Genomic DNA, 19,969 nt, shown 5'->3' with positions numbered 1-19,969 from the left:
AAACTCCCCTAACAGTACTGTTACTATCTGACCTGATATAAAGTTCAGAGCTTACTCTTGGGGAAAAGTCTTCTTCCCCTGGGCATTTGTCAAAAACAAAGGCTTACTTAGCATTGTAGTCTCTGAGAGGACAATACCAGTCAGGCACATAATAACCTGGCCAAAAACTTAGAGGGAAGATAGAACAAGGTGTCTGCATGGGACCCTGATTTATTCATAAGGAATGAGAAGGTTGCACACATATGGAAGACTATGTACATCCAGCAAAGATGTGAGAGAGTCTCAGTCTTTCACCTCTAACTGACCTTGGAAAGTAGTAAATAAAGCTGTTCTAGTTTACTTTCTATCGCTGTGATAAAACACCTTGGGGAAGAAGGGGTTTATTTGGCTTACACTTCCAGGTTATAGTCCAACATTGAGGGAAGTCAGAGCAGGAGCTCAAGGCAGGATGAAACAGAACCCACAAGGAATGCTGCTATTGGCTTTTTCCCCTGATTTGCTCAGCAACTTAAAGAAGACAAAGCCAGTAGACCTCAGCTCCAAACTGGGATATTTCCAGGACTGGCCTTGATCTCATCAGAACTGGTGTGCCTGTGTGGACTGGTCAGCCAGAAGGGACCTTGCCAAGGGGAGAAAAAGGCTCTCAGGTCTTTTTCTCAGTCCAAAAAGAAACCCAAAGTGAGTTTTCTTTGTTACTTATCAGTACCCAGTCTGTTTATCAGGAATTTCCTCTCTTTAGTGTCTAATAGTATCAATAGCAATGGAGCTTATAAAAGAATGCATACACATGGGAACAGGCATGTGTGCATGCGCGCACACACACACACAACCTTCATTAATGGACAGAATAGCCAGGACCATTGAAGAGGAAGAGGAAAAAGAAGAAGAAATCTATCAAGGCTTATGAAATGCTGGTGACAGTGTTTAGACAGTAAAATATCTAGCTGTATGTGACTTAATTAAAAAATAGGTCTCAGAGTCCCCCTCTTCCACCTTAACACACCAGCAACAGAAAAAGCAAAGTGAACTAACCCCAAGCAAAACAGGAGGAAGTAAAGTTTGGCATTAAAAAAAAAAAAGGCATAGACACACACCAGGATCAACAAAGCCAAAGTTGACCATATTTTGAAAACATGAAAAACAATTGACAAAACTTCAGCCAAACTAACCAAGGGGGAAAGACCCAAATCCTAAAATCAGGAATGAAAGAGGGAATATTACTACTGACATAGAACCAGAAAGGGATTGTAAGGCAATGCCTTGAACAACTGTGAGCCAGCAAACTAGGTAAGTCAGATGAGATGACAAATTCCTAGAAAAGAGAAACTACAAAGTCAACTCAAGAAGAACTAAATAGAAGAACAAAGAGATGAAAGTAGTAGACTATTTCCCATAGAAAAAAGCCCACTCTGAAATGGCTTCACTGGAGGATTCTATTAGACATTGAAAACATTAAGGCCAGTCCTACACAGACTTCCAGAAATGGAAAAGGAAGGCATAATTCCCAATCCACTCTGGGGCTGGCAGCAGCCTGAAAACCAGACAGAGGCATTATAAGAAAGTCAACTCACTACCATGCTGTTTTTATGACTGTAGCTCTGTAATATAGTTTGAGATCTGCTATAGTAATCCTCCCAGCATTGCTTTTTGTGTTTAGGGTAGCTTTGGCTATCCAGGATCTTTTGTGGTTCCATATGAATTTTAATATTTTTTTTCTCTAATTCTGTGAAGAATGTCATGGTGATTTTGATTGGCATTGCATTGAATCTGTAAATAGCTTTTGATAGAATGACCATTTTCACAGTATTAAGTCTTCTAATCCATGAGCATGGGAGGTCCTTCCATCTTCTGGTATCTTCCTCAATCTCTTTCTTTAAAGATTTAAAATTTTCATTGTAAAGGTCTTTAATGTCTTTGGTTGGGTTTATTCCAAGATTTTTTTCTTTTTGCAGCTGTTGTGAAAGGGAGTGTTTCCATGTGCTCTTTCTCCAACTGCTTGTTATTGGTATATAGAAAGGCTATTGATTTTTATAGATTAATTTTATAACCTGACACTTTACTGAAAGTGTTAATCATTTCTAGGAAGCTTGTGGTAGAATTTTTGACTTCTTTTAGATATAATATCGTATCATCCCCCAAAAGGATTAATGACCTGAAATCACTTCCTCTGTAGGCTAGCTCTCATAGCTTTGGAGAACAATATGAAGGTGCCAAGGGAAAACATCAATCAATGGTCCAACACCAACTTCGAGACCAAATAACCACATCAGTGGCCGGCATAGCATAGGTCATCGGTGCAATAATGACACATTTATCTTGTGGGCAATAGACAGCTACCTGATTGGACTAAAAGCCCACTCAATGCGAGGAAACTCAAGTGTGGTACTGTAAACATAGCCAAATACTGGAGTGGTCATAGAATCTTAGAAAAAAACCCCAAGACTGTTACACCCCTAGACTAATATAATTTCTTACTAGGTGCAAGATATGTATCCTTATATTTACAGACAAATATCCCAGTCACCACTCATCAAAGAAGCTTACTTTGCACAAGTTGGAGACTATTACCAGGTATCACAATTGGTCACACACAAACATTGTCTATGAATTGCCCAGGCCTAAGCAACACGTCTACAATGTAACCTCTACACCTAAGGCACATGAAACATAGAACAGGGGTAAAGAAGAGGACACTAATGAATCTCTCAATTCTCAATAATGAAGCTCCCTCATGCAACAGAGGGCCAGGAACATAAAAGGTCACAAATGGCCAAAACGTAGAGATTAAGTCTGCAGAATGCTGGTCCTTGGACAGGACCCCTATATTAAACTTTACCCACCCAGGGCTCAGGGACCATTTTGGAAGAGGAGGCAGAAATATTGTAAGAGCCAGGGAGGAGGTGCATGACCATATGGAAACATAGTCCTATAAGATCTTGGGGCACTGCTCATATTATTCTATGGCAATGGTGTCAACATACGCAAGTCCCACACAAACAGGCAGAAACCCAGAATAGAACTGGGGAAATGAACAGCATACCCCAATCTTAGCTAAAGTAATATTGGCAATTGATTACTGCTAGGTGAGGAAGAACTGATCTTCCTAAAACAAAGGACTATAGATGGGCTGACTAGCCCTCAGTGGATGGACTTGCACTGGGGAACATCTGAGGACACTGACTGACAACAGTGGGCCTTAAAATGGATGACAGAGTATATGGGTTCCAGCGTGGTGACTATAGGAGGGTACTAGTGGGGATGGGGCTATAAAGATGATTAAGATTGTTTGAGATACTCTGTATGAAAAGCACAAAACTTTAATAAAAAAAAATTTTTAAAAAAAGTTAACCCAGATTCTTCATGAACATATATCAAAATTCCTAAGCAACTAGCAGATAAATCCAGGAGTATTTAAAAAAAAAAAAAAAAAACAACAAAAAAACCCCCAAACAGGATTATGTAACATGACAAGTTAGGCTTATTTTAGAGATGAAAGGCTGATTCACACAATGAAATATGCCCTGCTGCTGGAGTAAAAGCCAAAAGGCACAGAATCAGCTCATCAGGCAGAGGACAAACATTTTAGAAAACCTAACGCCTTCCATGATGAAAGCTCTCAGCACTTTGGACCCAGAGAACTTTCTCCATCTGATAAAAGACATCTATGCAAACCACACAGGTAATATGTTGGCAATGTATTCCATAGGAAATTTGTTTACATGCAAATATTTTGGATAGATTGGGATAAATAATACTTATTTTACCTATTTTTAAGGTGACTCCTAGGAAAATTTAAGTCATATGTGGGTCACATGTATGGAAGGCACTTCATTTCTTTTGATAATGCAGTTCTAGATGAGGGTTGTCAGGGTACAGCAGATTGGAGTCCCTCACCTTGCCCTGTAGGGTCTGGATGATGGATTGGTGAGGGACCAGAGGGCTTGGTGGACTGGGGTGGAGAAGCAAACAGGAGAGGACAGAGGATGTATCAGACATAGGCTTTCTATGAGGACAGAGAATTTAGCTGCAGCTGTGCTCCCAGTGCCTGGAACAGTACGTGAACTAGTGGCATAAATTAGAAGTGTAAGAAGGGTTCAGTAAAAAGTGGTACTCAGGACAGAAAGGCTGTTTTCTCAGCAGTCGATACTTACCTGGTCCTGCCATGGGTACACGGAATCTAGTGAATGAGAAGGCAGTTTAGGGAAGGCCAGCTTTGCAGTGGGTGCAGTCGTAGCAGAAGAAAGATGGATCTCCAAGATGCCAAGGGAGCCAAAACGAACTGGGTCCTGTGGTTGGCCTTTGCCGTTGTGAGTTTGTCAGTGTTTGGAATAGGAGGCAAAATCTTTGAAAATGATTTTTTTTTCATATTTAGGGGAACTATATTTATTGTTGAAACCCCTTTTTTTATATAAAAGTACTTTATTTCAAACATCAATAGCTAAAAACTTTTTAATAAGTATGTCAAATAAAATCTCTGTAAAGACTTTCTTCATTCAGGTGATTGTTTCCCTTGTGGAGAAGGTTTTTAGTGTGATATAATCCCATTTGTCTATTTTTGCTCTTGTTGTCTATGCATTTGGGATTATAGCCCCCAAAAAGGTTTTGGCCAGACTAAAGCATTCATGTTTTCTTCTAGTAGTTTCATATCTGAACATTTTAATCCATCTTGAGTTGATTTTTGTGTTGAAAGATTCAGCCCAACAGCAAATTGTTTGGTCTGTACAATGTGAGGAAAGATGATTTCCCACCACTAGATAGACATTGAATGCTGTCTGCCTTTGTCTCAAAAAATATTGGCATTTGTAGCGTATCACATTGTTAGGATCTAGTTGTACTTTGTAGCTCCAAACCTTCTTACAGCTTGGCATTTTAGGCTATTGATAATCCTCTGGAGGAATTAGAAAGCTGAGAAACACTGGATCCACAGTTTTCTGATGCTAAAGGAAGCAGTCAATACTCATTCATCAAGTCTCAATCGAAGGTCTGCCATTTTAGAAACTGATAAAGCCAGGAGGCACAGCTCCCCCAGCTTGGATGGGGAATAACTAGAAGCAGGGCCCCTTTTAGTGTTTTGGGAGGAGGGAAGAAGACAGTCCATTTTAGTGTTTTGGAAACTTTTTAACAGCACCAAACTTTGTAGTTTACATTTTAATCTATATGTAAGTTATTCCAGAAAGAAAGTCTTAAAGGATTCTTAAAATTGAATTTGCACCATTCTGTTTATGTAACATTCTCAAAGGGGAATCAGAGCTGCAGGGCAGAGGTAGTGGTCCCGGGTGAGGAGGTAGCCAGAGGTTCCCCTCCCTGTTTGCTTTGTGTGTTTTGAAGCTAGTGTTTGGTGGGTGAGCAGCAGGAGTGATCGTCTCAGCCAATCGACCCTTTATCATTGTAAAATGACCTTTAAAAAAAAATCCTAGGCGCATTCTTTGTTAGTTACTTCACCTACTTAATCTTTGCTCTGATCAGTGTTAAATTAAGCACAATGTATTTTTGTTTCTTTTACTTTTATTCTACTGTGTCTTGTAGCTATGGTGTTGTTTCTTATAAGCTGCATAGTTTATCTTCCTTTTTAATTCAGTCTGACATTTTCTGCTTTTAGTTGGGATGTTCAGACCATTGACATTTAAATGTGATTATTGATATGGTTGGGGCTGAATCTGCCATCCTGTTTTCTGTTTTCTGTTTATCTTGTGTGTTCTTTGTGGCTCTTGTACCTTTTCTGTCTTTTTGATTGAGTACTTTTCGTGACCCAGTTTCATCTCCTCCATTGTCTTTCTAGCATTTTGGGGTTCCATAATTTTAGTGACTGCATAGAGTTTCTTGCACACATATGTTTAACCGATTGCATCCACCTTTAGGTGTTCTTCATTGCTTCACACACTGTAGGCACAGTGCAGCAGCTTCCTGTTTCCTCTCTCCTGGACTTGATGCTGCTGTTATCATATGTTTTCTATATACATATGTTATAAATGCTAAACTAAATTATTTTAAACAGTCAATATCGTTAAACAGATTAAAATAAGAACAACTCCCCTTTATCTGTTCTGCGACCACTCCTGCCTTTCTCCATCACCCCCGTTTGGATTCCTGTGTCCATCTGGCATCATAACCTCCTGCCAGAAGGATTTCCCTCAGTGTTCCTTGGGGTGTGCATATGTTACTGATTATTTCTTTCAGGCCTTGTATGTCCAAAAAGGTTTTATTTTCCACTCTCACTTTCCAAAGGTAGTTTCTCTGGGGTTCTGATTTTACTTTAGAGATGTTTCTGCATTGTCTTCTGGCTAACATTGTTTTCATAAGAAGAAACTTGCTGTTTCTAGCTTTGGTTCTCTGTGCATGTTGTGACCTTTCCCTGCCTCTGGCAGCTTTTAAGAGTTTTTTTGGTAATGTTTGGAGGACTATTAATTATGATGTTCATTTTATTCTTGATTTTTGTGCTTTGGGATCATGGAGCTTCCTGGATATCTGAGTTTATAGTTTTCCTCAAATTTGAAAACATTTCATACATGCTTTCTTCAGGTGTTTTCTGTCCTCATTTCTCCTTTGGGAGGTCACATGTATCTATTAGATGTTTGGTGCTGTTCCATAGATCACTAACACTGCTCCATTACTTTCTGTGCTTTCATCTTCTGTCATTCCACCTTGGGGATTTTTCTTCTCTAGGAATTCAGTTTGGATCCTTTAAAAAAGTCTCCTCTGTCTATAACTTTTTAATGCATGAAATATGTTGTTCCTAGTGCCTTTTTTCCCCTTAATTTTAATGCTTTGTGCATTATACTAATTCTCAGTAATTTTTCCCACCTCTCATCATGGGCCATATTTTTCATGTCTTTGAATGTTATCTTTTCTGGGTGATGAATATTTTTGTGTTTTTTTTTTTTTTTTTAACTTCAAGAGTAAGTTATTTGGAAAGAAGAATTTGGTTCTTTTAGCTGTTGCTTAAATTAGTTAGCTGAGACTGGCTGGAGCAGCTTTTAGTCTGAGTTAATTGCTGCCACTACTGAGCAGCACTATACCTAGGGAGAAGGAGGAATAGGGTTCTGACTGAGTGTGAGGTACATTCTCGTGTTTGTTCCTGGAGGCACTGAGCAGTTCTTTGTTGAATATTCTAGAAGAGCCTGCTGCACTTGGCTGTACTCCATGGCTTATCAGCCTTCTTCACTGGGACTCTGTTACCTTGTCTTTGGAATGCTCAGCTCCATCACTTCAGCTCAGCAGGTCAGCCAGCTTTACCTGGCCTGGAAAGTGTCTCCAGGCAACAAGCTGGGGCCATCCTGGGCTCACTGTTCTACTTCACTTTATGTTTTGTCTGGTGGTGGTGATTTCTTGTTACTCTTTCTTAATTGAAATATAAAACCCTAAAATTAGTTTATTTTTTCTTTATGTATTCAACATTCAAATATATTCAAAACTAATTCTGAAAATAGAAAAAAGTTCTATTCTGTTTATGGGTAAGCCAGTTTTCTCAGCCTGATGCATACATGTATATGTAGATCCAAAGTGGAATTACAGGAGTAGAGGCCATAGAAAAACAAAGAGCCTCCTCGGGCCTGCTCTGGTGTGGACTGCTGTGCTGCCTCATTACCTAGAACCAGGTCCTTTGTCTCTGAAAAGAGCTCTGACTGTGCCACTTACAGTGTGTTGACAAGGTCATCCTGGTCTTCATGGTTGATCTGTGTAATTAAAGCCTGACACTCAAATATTGTAAAGGAAACCTAATGCAGGAGCCTGCCTTACTATATATTAAAATTAAATCCATAGGACTTAGAATATTGAGGTACTGGTAATACAGACACAGGTTAGCGGATCAAAGTAAAATGTCTACAGACAGATCCCAAAATGTATTTTGAAAAATATTTGATTTATTACTTTTCTTTTATGTGTGTGAGTGTATTGCTTCCATGTATATAATTGCACCTGTGTCACGCAGTGCTGGTGGAGGCCGGAAGTGGATGTCGGATCCCCTGGAACTGGAGTTACAGGTGGTTTTTAGCTGCCATGTTGGCGCTGTGAATTGAACCCAGATCCTCTGCAAGAACAGTCAGTGCTCTTAGCTGCTGAGCCATCTCTCCAGCCCCCCAAAATGTATTTTAAATATTTTTTCCTGGCCTTATTTTTTTTATTAGTTTTTATTTATAGATTTTTTTGTGTGTATTTCATACAGAACATCCCAAATAATCTTATTCATTTTTATACCCGCATCTGAAATGGCACCCTCCCATAGCCTCCCCCACCTCCCCACGGGAGTCCATATACTCTGTCATCCCTGTTACTGTCCACTGTGTTATCAGTGCCTCCAGCCATTACCCAGAGCAAGTCCATCCTCTGAGTCTACTCAGCCTATCTACAGTTCCTTGTTTTAGGAAGATCAGCTCTTCATATCTAGCAGCAATCAGTTGCCAACATTCCTTTAGATAAGATTGGGGTCTGCTGTCCATTTTCCCATTTCTATGGTATTGTTTAATTCAGATGTCTCTCTGTTGACATCTCTGCCCTGTTAACCTAGCTAATGGAGACAATGGGGTATTGAAGTCCCCTACTATTAATGTGTTGGGATTAATCTGGGTCTTAAATTCCTATAGTACTGTTTTTATGAAGTTGGGTGCACGAGAGTTTGGTGAATATATGTTCATGATTGTAATATCTTCTTTGTTTATTGTTCCTTTTATGAGAATGAAGTGGCCCTCTTTATCTCTTCTTAGTTTTAGTTTAAAGTCTTATCAAGAATTGTAATGCCTGCTTTTTTCTTAGTACCATTTGCTTGGTATATTTTTTTCCATCCTTTCACCTTAAGGTAATACCTGTCCTTGAAAGTGAGTTGGGTTTCTTGTAGACAACAAAAAGATGGGTTTTGTTTCTTAATCCATTTACCTAGTCTGTGTCGATTGATTGGGAGTTCAGTCCATTGATATTTAAAGTTATTAACAAAAGATGTGTATTGATTCCTGTCATTTTGATTTCTGTTCGCAGTCTTGGTGTGACTGTGCATTTCCACAGTTATACCTTCATTAAGTTTCTTTCTGTTACTCCTTGGGTATAGTCGTTCCTTTCTTCAACTCTTTGTATTGCTTCAAGAACTCTTTGAAAGTTTTGTGGACATGAATTCTTTCAGCCTATTTATGTCGTGGCATATTTTTCTTTCCCCTTCAACTATAATAGACATTTTTTCTGAGTAAAGTAATCTGGGTTGGCATCTGTGGTCATTTAGAAGCAGGACTACTTTGGTCCAGGCTCTTCTGGCTTTCATAGTTTGCACTGAAAAGTCAGCTGTAATCCTAATGGGTTTTCCTTTATATGTGACTTGTTTTTCTTTTGCAGCTTTCAGTATTCTCTCTTTGTTCTGTACATTTAGTGTTTTTACATGATGTGCTGCGGAGAGTTTCTTTTCTGGTCCTGTTTATTTAGTATTCTATATGCTTGTTGTATTTGTATGGGAATGTCTTTCTTTAATTTGGGGAAATTTTCTTCTGCAATCCTGTTGTAGATCTGGACCATACCATTATCCTGAGATTCTCCTCCTTCCTCTATGCCTATGATGTGTGTTTGGTCTTTTTATGGTGTCACACAATTCCTACATATTACATTCTTGTGTTTTCTTAAATTTTTCATAATCTTTCATTTCAGCCTGAGTAATCTTCAATATTTCTAACTCTTTTCTGAATTCATTCAAAAGTTTGTCCCTATCTCCTTTCAGTTCTCTGATTTCTTTGATTGATTTGTGTGTTCTTTAAATTCACTGAATTCTTTTATCATGTTTATAATTGTTCTTTTGACTTACATGTCCTGTATTATCTCTAGGGGATTCTCATTGTACTCCTCTATAGGACAGTTGGTATTTGGCAGGGATATATTATTTTGGTTTTTCATGTTATTATTTTTTTGCTGTGACTTTGACGTGGATTTCTTTTGTAGTTTCTGATTCCTGTGTGAGACTTAAGCCTTCCTTTGTTGAGTTTAGGTCTGCTGCTTTTTGTAAACTTTATGTGCCATTGTGGTTTACTTGTTGGGCATGAAAAGCTGGTTGGTCTAGGCTTCAGGTTCTCTCCTTTGATTTTATATTAGAGGGTCCAGATGGCTTTCATCCTGCTGCTCAAGAGTTCCCACAGAGGCTCAAGTTGGAGGAGGATCCGATGCTCTCAGGCTTTCTCCTAAAGTTCAGATCCCTCCAGGAAAGATGCTGTCCTCAGGAAGTTGGGGACTGGGCTAGTCTACGACCAGGGCCTTTCTTAGGCATGCAACAGCAAGGTTGGGGGCAGAGAGGGGGAATGAAAGGCCCCCAGGTCTCTCGGGGACTAGACCTTGGAACTGGATTGGTGTGGGTACAAAGGGCAGGAAGCAGTGGGGAGGGGAGTCTGGGCCAAGAGGGCAGTTCAAAGGTCTGGGATGCCAGAAGAAATAGGCCAGTGCCCACACTAGGAGGATACATTGGGTTGGGGAGCTGGGAGGCTGAATGAGGCTGGGGGCAAGGCGCAGTTGGCGTGCAGCTGAACTTACCCAAGAAAGAAGCTGGCCCCAGAAAGCTGGTGGCTATGCCTGTATTTTAAATATTTAGGAAAGATTTTTCTTGATGAGCATACTTGGCTGATGTTGATATGGCTGACCAACCCATCAGGGAAACTTTTCAATTTCTTTCCCATTTCTCATGCCTAAGGCATAATCTGAATAGGTTAAAATTATAAACTTAAAATTTAACCACAGGTGGGGCTGGAGAGATGGCTCAGCAGTTAAGAGCACTGGCTGTTATTTCAAAAGACCCAGTTTTGAATCCCAGCACCCACATGGTGGCTAGCAATTGTCTGTATCTCCAGTTCCAGGGGTTCTGACACCGCCCTCTCTTGTCCTCCGCAGGCATTGAATACGTGGATACATTTACATACATGCAGGCAATGCATGCATACACATAAAATAAAAATAACAAATAAAATATATTTTTAAATCCACAGAAAATACAGGAAATGTATGTACTTTTGAAGAAGATAGCTTTCTAAGTATGACACAAGGGTTATAAACATAGTGAAAACAATATGTAATTAAAAAATTATTTTTAAGAATTTTTACACATTTATTTACTCTGTGTGTGTGTGTGTGTGTGTGTGTGTGTGTGTGTATGTCTGCATGTACTCTTGCCACTGTACATTTATGGCAGTCAGAATATAACTTTTTGGAGTTAGTTCTCTCCTTCCACTATGTGGGACCTGGGAATCGAACTCAGGTCTGGCTTAACCACAGGGTGCTTTTCCTCACTGCGCTATACTCACCTACACAAAGATTTTCTTTTTAAAAAATAATCTTTTTGGTTATTTTTATTTTTTATGTATATGAATGTATTGCCTTCATGCTTATAAGTGCACCCATTTCATACAATGTTCACAGAAGTCAGAAAAGGGCGTTGGATCCCTTTAAACTGGAGTTACAAACGGTTGTTAGCTACCATGTGGGTGCTGGGAATTGAACCCGGGTCTTCTGCCAGAATAGCCAGTACTCTTAACCCACTGAACTATCTCTCCAGCCCCATACACAAAGATTTTCTATCTTTAATATGGCAAAAAGATAATTATTAAAAGTGCTAAAATACAGTTAATATCTTTACTGCACAAAGACTACTCATAAAGTCATCTTTAAAAAGAGATTGAAAACCCCAGTAGAAAAATGAGCGAGGACATGATTATTTTGTTGGAGTAAGAATGAAAACCACAAATGTCAAGTAAATGTTTATTTTTAAGTGTACTTTGTAAAATAATAATAATAGTCATTATGCTGTAATCCTGGATCCCCTCCTCCATTCCCAAAGACTGAAATCACATTGCAGCTTCAGATAATCATTTACTGAAGATCACACAGCTCATAAGTGACAGATTAAAATTTTTAGAAAGAAAATCATGTAAGTAGAAGAAAGCAGGGTAAAGTGATGGAGCAACAGAGAAAATCCCTCATTTTCATAAATTCACCATTTCTTTACAGAGTATTTGAAAGATACTTCAAAGAAAATGAAAAGTGGTCTGATGTTTGTAAAACTAGCTAACCCATGCTCAGGTAAGTTTCCCCTTGCCTCTCATCTCCTACCTTCTGGAATGTTCTTAAGCTTGTGGCTGATCAGAGTACATGGTATCTGTGTGCCTGTGTGCCATCTTCCTAACTTTCAAAGTGCAGCTGGCATCCTAGGGGGATAAAGAGCAAGCTAATGACGTTACTAAGTCTTCCCAGATAATTCATTTGAGCTTTCACATTAAAAACACTTCTTAATGGCTAGAGAGATGGCTCAGTATTTAAGAACACTGGCTGTTCTTGCAGAAGACCCGGGTTCGAATCCTAGAAACCACATGGCAGCTTACAACTGTGCATAACTCCAGTAGTTCCAGGGGATCCGAGAGCCTCTTCGGTTCTCCACGGGCATTGCACGACATGGGTGCACTTACCTATGTGCAGGCAATATACTCATACACATAAAATAAAAATAATAAATAAAATATTTTAAAAAGCACTGCTTAAAATTTTAATCCACAGCACTTTTCGGTCATTAGAAACATTGGCAAAACAAAAAAGTAGCATGTTTGAGTTCTTTCTGAAAACAGAGGTGTTGTCTTTGGCTTTCTTAAGCCCATTTTTCTTAGAATAGTTCTCCAACATTAGCCTGCATTTATATTCATTTTGTGTTATAAAGTAAAATAAACAGCCAGAGTGAAAAAAACAGAAGGCTTTTCCTTGACATGCCAAGATTTTGATTAGTTTCATTTTTAGCTGTTCTTTCTTTCCTTTATTCTGACCAAAGAGAAATATTTTCCTCCTTTCAGAGAATGTTTTCTTTTTTTAATTAAAAGCATTATATATTGAATAGATTCATATTTTATTGGGAAACTATTTTAACTTTATATTCCATATATTTTCAGTTCTGTTTTCTAATTTTGAGACAGAAATATTAAAATGTACTAGGCCATGAGTGCGTTGGGATTTTTTTTAATCTCTGGGTTGTTTTCCACTACATTTACGGGTTTAAGTAGATGGCCTGATGCTTAGAGGTTGGAGTTATCACCTGGTGACTGTACAACTCAGTGGTGAATGAGGGAAAGGCAATGAGTACTGAGTATCTTGTGGGAAACAATGAGAGAGTAAAACAAAACAACCCCACTTCCTCCAGCATTTTTCCTCAAAAGGAGACTGAATGTGTCTGGTGAGCTATATTATTTGGAACTCAGTTTTGGTTAAGCCTCGGTTGATATGAGAAATCACTCTTCAAGAGAAGTTTTAGGTGGCCGCAATGTTCTGGTGTTTAACAAAAGAAAGCCAGGCTTCTCCTAAACCTTCAGTTTTATCTAGACAACCCAGCAACAGATATTTTTATTTGCAGTATTGACAATGAAAAAATAAGGGGTAAGCTGAGCACTTACTCTGTACTAGGTAGTGTTCTAAGGAATTTACATGTTGTTTTTTTCCCCCCCAATCCCTATAGAAAGCACTGTGAGGTAGCTTTGACATTGCCATGTATACAGATGCAGAAGCAGAGGCATAAAAGCTTTATATGACTTCTCCAATGGTGCGCGCCCACTGTGTGCTGAAGACAGATTCGAATTTAGGGTCTTTCACTCCCTAGATTGTGCTGTGGTTGGGAAAATATTTTCATGAGTTAAGGGGATAAAACATCAGATATGCACACAGGCTTCTCCCTTCTGTCCCTGAACAGCTGAGTCACCAAGGATGGTACCCTGAACCTGGCACAAGATAGGCAAGTGCTCTACCACTGGCTGAGCTGTGTCCCCAGCCTCCTCCCCACCCCCCTTTATAAAAGAATAAAATGAAAAATTCCATCTAGTCACCAGGCTTGAGGCGTGCCCTTGCATTTCTCATTAGCTTGGCCTGTGGAGTCCGAGGGCTTAGTCCCTGTCTTACCTCCTATGTGTGGAGCTCACTGGCAAGGGGCAGCTAGCTCAGGCACATGTCTGAACCATTAGGGTTTGGTAGTCCAGAAATGGGTTTTTCCTCTGATCTGATGGCAGATTCAGTGAGAGGGTTTGTAATGGTTAAGGTAAATGACTTGCACTTTTCACTTTTATGGTTTGGGTAAGTTCAGTGAGGATTATAGAGCTGGAGAAGAAATGTCTGATGTGCTGGGAGAAGAAATGTCTGATACCCATAAGCTTTTTTTGGAGTCAGTTGGAATAGAGCCTGTCTATGCACGTTTATGTTCCTGTTGGACAGGTTTTTGATGTGCATATGTGTGTGTGAGAAAACCTAGATAAAAACCAGATTTGTGTTTCAGGGGAAGGAGTCATTTACTTGTTCAATATGTGTCTACCGCAGCTGTTTGAAATCAAAGTTTTCAAGGAAAAACACCACTCTTGGTTTATAAATCAGTCAGTTCAATCAGGTAAGTGACACATTTTCCAACCAACAGCACATACTTCAGCCTTCCCATCCTTCTCATGGGTCTGTGGATCTATCTGCCTGCTCTGGAGTGTGGTCACTGGGGAACTTTCCTAGTTGTCAGAGGCTTTACTCAAGGAGAAAGAAAAGATAAGCTAAGTTAGGCTGTCACTCTGTTAAACTAACAATTATGGTCTGTCTCCTAAAACACCAGCACACCCTCTGACAGAAGTTCCACTACCTTTGTACTATGACAGTGTGCATATAAAGTGCATTGGAAATGCTTTTTTTTTTTTTTTTTAACTTTTTTTAAACTTTTTTTTTTTTTGTCTCTTTGAGACAGGGTTTCCCTATAGCCCCAGCTGGCCTGGATTTGCTAGGGAGCCCAGGCTGGCCTCAACCTCACAAAGATACCCCTGCCTCTGCCTTCTGAGTGCTGGGATTAAAGGCGTGCACCACTGCACCTGGCCACTTCTTTAAACTTTTAAAATATTTTTATTATTTTTATTTTATGTATATGTGTGTATTGCTTGCATGTATATGTGTGTATTGCCTGCATGTAGGTAAGTGCACCCGTATCGTGCAATGCCCACAGAGGACAGAAGAGGCTATTGGATCCCCTGAGACTGGAGTTACAGACAGTTGTTAGCCACCATGTGGTTGCTGGGATTCGAACCCAGGTCTTCTGCAAGAACAGCCAGTGTTCTTAACCGCTGAGCCATCTCTCCAGCCCCAGAAATGCTTTCTTTAGAGGATCTTCACGTTTTGAACATCCATTTCCTTGAGCATACTCATCCAACCTCTAAAATAACAACTTCTTAAAAATGTGTTGTCATGTAAGGTACTGTCCCTTCTTTACCAAGCTTTCTATTACTGTTGTACAATAAGTACCTGAAAGTGTCAGCATCAGAAGAGAAGATATACTTTGGTTCACAGTTTCAGAAGTTTTAGTCCTCAGTCCATTGGCCCCATTGTTTCTGGGCCTGGAGTGAGGTAGCACATCATGGTTGCAGCATGTGGCAAACCACATACTTGATGGCCAGGAAAAGAGAGAGGAAGAGGAAGAGACCAGGATCCCACTCACCTCCCAAAGTTCCCACAGCTTTCCAGTGTTTCTCTGGGGAACAAACTTTTGACTCATGGACATTTAGGGAACGTTCCAGGAAGTATACCATTCCCTCTGTCCCATATACATACATGTATCTATATCACCAGAGTTGTAAACTCAGGGGAAAGTGTTTCTGGGAAAGTGTTTCAGGGTTCTGATGCATGTGCCAGGGCTGCTGGGGTGGAGTGGCGGGAGGATGTCTGAGGCTCTCCTGGTGCCACTTCCTCACTTCTGAAAAATGCTTTCTGCTTCCCTGTGTCCTGATTTCCATGGGCTCCTGTTAGCCTCTTGGTGCAAAGGTGAGGAGGCCATTTAGCTCGCCTTCTAAGACCTTCACATGGAAGGATTATTGCTCCTAATAGATCTCAGGCACTTATGTGCTTGAGGAGTTTGAAGCAGCTTTTAGTTGCCAAAATACAACTGTAGCGCTGGAGAGATGGCTCAGTGGTTAACAGCACTTTCAGCTCTTGCCGAAGACTTGGTTCAGTTCCCAGCACCCACTTAGGACTTACATCCACCTATAACTCCAGCTTTAGGAGATCCAGTGCCCTTTTCCCACCTCTGTGGACACCTGCATTCACATGTGTGCATACATGCCCACATGCTCACATAAATAAAAATAAAAAGTCAAAAATAAATCTTAAAAAAAATGCAATAGTTTTTGTGTATTGTGATTGGTGGAAAGTATTCCCTTTCATTGTTGCTGATGTTAAGTATTCATTAGGCAACGAGGAAGCGTTTCAGCCTCTGACATAACACACTTGTAGTTGGAATTACCTAATAGGTATAAAAACATCCAGATGGAAACTGGATAATATTGGGAGGCAGTGATTGAGCAACTGTCCTAGATTGTCGGGGTGGGGGTTGATTGGTCTCTGTCTGTCTCTCTCTCTCTGTCTCTCTCTCTCTCTCATTTTTAAAAAATGCTTGATTTATTATTTTTATTTTATGTATATGAGTGTTTTGCCTGCATATATGTAAGTTCATTCGTGCATGCAATGACCACAGAGGCTAGAAGAGGGTGTTAGATTCCCCTGGAACTGGAATTACAGACAGTTGTTAGCTGTCATGTGGGTGCCAGGAACCAAACCCGGGTCCTCTGCAAGAGCAACCAGTGCTCTTAACTGCTGAGCTATCTCTCTAACCCCTATCTCATAGATTTTTTTTTAAAAGAATAGTTTCAGATTTTACAGCAAAGGTACCTGTTGTCTTCTTTCTAAAAGTATTCCCTAAGGGCTAGAAAGATGGCTCAATGGCTAAGAGCACTGGCTGCTCTTGCAGAGGACCCAGATTTGATTCCCAGCACTTACATGGTTAACAACTGTCCGTAACTCTAGTTTCAGGAGATTAGACACACTTCTGACCTCTGCAGGCACTCCATGACATGGGTGCATGTACCTCCATGCAAGCAATACACTCATACACATAAGTAAATAAAATATATATTTTGAAATATATTTTTTTAAAAAGCTGTTTTTAAGACTAGTCATAGCTACCAGGATATCATAATTTGACTCAGAAATGATGGATGCAGCATGTAAATGGGCTTAGAACTTCTGATAGGTTATTTGCATAAGCTACTTTTCAAAGTAGTCAAATAGAGCTACTTCTTATTTTTCTTACTATATATACACATACAGATACACACACACACACACACACACACACACACACATATGATTTAGGGTTAGAATTTCATGCTTGTATAGGTAAGTTGCTGTGTTAAAGTATTAAAAGTAAGCACATGTCTTTCCCAAAACCAAAATTAAAAGGTTGGGTGCAGGTGTGTGAACTGTTTATTTAGTTTCATTAATGAATGTGCCTTTCCTAATTCAAGTCTGTGGGTAGAGGAGTTTGGGATTTGGAAGGGGATTTCATAAAGGAAAGAGAGGCACGACCCATCTTTTTCCTTCCCATCTGGAGGACAGAGCTTCCACTTGACTTGTATTGGGTTGCTGCCCACTTGCTTTTCTTCCAGAGTGGGATATCATCTGGAGTGATGGACTGCGCAGGGGTGCATTCAGTCATTGTCCTTTGCACTCCATGAGCCCTGCTAAAAAGAAGCTTCATCCCAGATATTGTGCTTGTTAGGTACAAGAGGGTCTTTCTACTGACACTTTCTAGACAGACTGACTGACGGGCACAGGCTTCCTGCGGTTCCCTGGCTCTCTGTACTTGTGTACACTTCTATGTCACCCAAGAGGCTCTGTAGAAAATGATTCCAAAGCAGAAATGGAAGGCCAGAAGTGGATTTCAGTGCCTTAGTTCTCTTCCCATAGGGATTTGCAGCTATTTGGAATAAAATTTCAGGGAGTACATGTGCTTTTGAGAGATACCAATTGCATTACAAGGGAAGCCAGGTTTAAGAGGGATATCTAAAGGCAGTCAGACCTGAGGAAGCTCACGTGAAGGAGAATCAGAACACTGAAATCAAGATGTTTCCTGCCCTTGTTGACATAACCGAAGCATCACACACCACACGAATGCTTCCAGAAGAATAGACTTCTGAACTGGGGAGTCTCGTATAGATTCTGGCAGATGGTTTCATCCTGAGATCAAGATGAAAAACCAAGTTGTTCTCCTAAGGCATAGGTTTCTCTTTTTCATCAGGGGGCCTTCTCCACTTCGCCACGCCCATGGATCCTCTGTTTCTGCTCCTCCACTATCTCATAAAGGCTGACAAAGAGGTGAGTTTCCCATTTGGGGTGTTTACAGTGAAGATCCAAAGTGTAGATTCCCTACAATTTCAGCTGTCTTAGAAAATGCGCCCCAGTGTGTCATGTGCATCAGAGCTCCCCTTCCCCCAGCCCTGAGAAGCTCCACTCTGACTGTGATCACATTTGATTCTAACTGGCTGTGACCTTTCTGTGGCCTAGCTTGCACACTCTGTGTGCCGTGACTTTTCAGTGGCCCTTCACTGTACCTTCTGGTAACCAAGCCTAACAATGAAAACTTTTACCATTAAGTGTTCAGTTATGAATGTTACAAAGTTGATCACTAAGGAGAGGAGAGAAGAGTCATCTTTCAGGAGAGTCTATGAGGTAGGTAAACTAGGGCATGCCTAGTAAAAGCTCACTGGTAGGGAAGCTATGGTTGGGACTTAAAGCATTGGGAACAAAGAGTGCCTATCCCTCTCAGTCTTACAAGGCTTTTTCTTGATAGTGTCTGTGCCTTAGGATGAGGCAATAGTAATTAGATAAGTGCACTTCTGTGGCACAGAGATGATGAGTCTCTCATTCAGGATCAAGATTTAAGTAAAATTAACTGTTTTTACTACTTGAGCAAGGGTTCATAGGTGAAACTAGCATTTTAAGACTATGAATATGGTCACTGCTAAGGGAGGTTGGTGTCACTGCCCAGCAGAACTAGGGGTTTCATTCACCATTGTGCTTGAAGTACCAGTATCATATTAACATGGTAGAAATGCAAGGAACCTCTTAGAATTATTATGGATATAGTTTTGAGATTGGGGACCTTTTGAAAGGGAATTGAGGCACTCAAGTGTCCATCAATCAGCTGGAAAGCCTTTGAGTTTGCAACCTAGGTGAGCAAGTGTTACTTAAACTGCTTAGGGAGATCTGGATATTTTGACTCATGTTTGCATATAGATTAAATACTTATGGGTTCATTTAGTTGGTCTTTAAATCACATTCTTAAATTTCTATTTGTGACTAAATAGATTTTAAGTTGTTATAAATACTAAAAATAATAAAACTGACCTAAGGTTTTAATTCCTGCTTTCCTTTGGCTCCCCTTTCGCCCTCCTTTTTCTCTTCTGCTTTCTGTCCTTTCAGTGTGTTAGAGGAGTTCTGTCCCTCAGTTGACTCACATTCCCCTTATCTAGAAGCTGCTGTGATAGCCAGTGTGTTTAGGGCACACTGTGGTGAGGCTGGTAAATCATGTGTCTCTAAGCAATAGATATAGTTCTGGCTGCCATCAGAAGCTAGAAAAGAGTTCAGGGAGGAATTTGGAGAGTTCAGTTGGTTCACATGTGTCATGTTTTCTAAGGAAAATTGTCAGGGAGAAAGGTACCACCCAGGGTCAGCACTTGACACTGCTTCTCCATGGCTGTTATGCCAGGACCCAGGTGGATTAATCCTCAGCCTGGCCTTCTGGGAGCCCATAGGATGCTGTGTGAGAGTTCAGTGAAGGTGTTTGTTGTCACCTCTTAACCTAACAGGAAATAACAAGGTGTCACAATTGCTACCAAATAAATGAGAGGATTTCACCCTTAAAACCAGAGAAAACCATCAGCCAAACTGTCTTTACAAGTTTGGCCACAGAAACAGAAGAGCAGAAGTGGGGTCTGGACAAACGGTACCTCTGTTCCTAAGACTGGCATCCCAAATCAAGGGACTGTCTCCACTGGACAGATGTCTTCTCTGAAATTATCAAAGTTGAGAAAGACTAAATCTAACTGAGAAAAATAAGGTTGTGAATACTCAAGTCTGTGAGTCTCTCCCCTGAGAGCCAGGCATCGCACACTTACCAGTCTGGGCCTTC

General features: G+C 40.2%; 1 protein-coding gene across 8 annotated transcripts in view; it reads left to right on the top strand.

Moving 5' to 3' along the window:
- The window catches only part of Rnaseh2b (ribonuclease H2 subunit B), a 69,624-nt gene that overhangs the window by 11,547 nt on the left and 38,108 nt on the right, over positions 1 to 19,969 (top strand). For 5 of the 8 annotated variants that reach the window (XM_029559596.1, XM_029559592.1, XM_029559593.1 and 2 more), the window contains exons 2-4: positions 11,962 to 12,033; positions 14,255 to 14,362; positions 18,077 to 18,153. In XM_029559596.1, coding sequence (XP_029415456.1) covers positions 11,962 to 12,033; positions 14,255 to 14,362; positions 18,077 to 18,153 — 257 coding nt within the window. Of the gene's footprint in view, positions 1 to 3,465; positions 3,680 to 11,961; positions 12,034 to 14,254; positions 14,363 to 18,076; positions 18,154 to 19,969 lie in introns of those variants that run through there. The other 3 variants (XM_029559595.1, XM_029559594.1, XM_029559597.1) reach the window with 3 other exon arrangements.

The sequence above is a fragment of the Nannospalax galili genome, unplaced genomic scaffold, assembly GCF_000622305.1.
Source record: "Nannospalax galili isolate Female #2095 unplaced genomic scaffold, S.galili_v1.0 scaffold488, whole genome shotgun sequence".
Classification (NCBI taxonomy): Eukaryota; Metazoa; Chordata; class Mammalia; order Rodentia; family Spalacidae; genus Nannospalax; species Nannospalax galili.
This window is presented reverse-complemented; position numbering and strand designations above follow the sequence as displayed.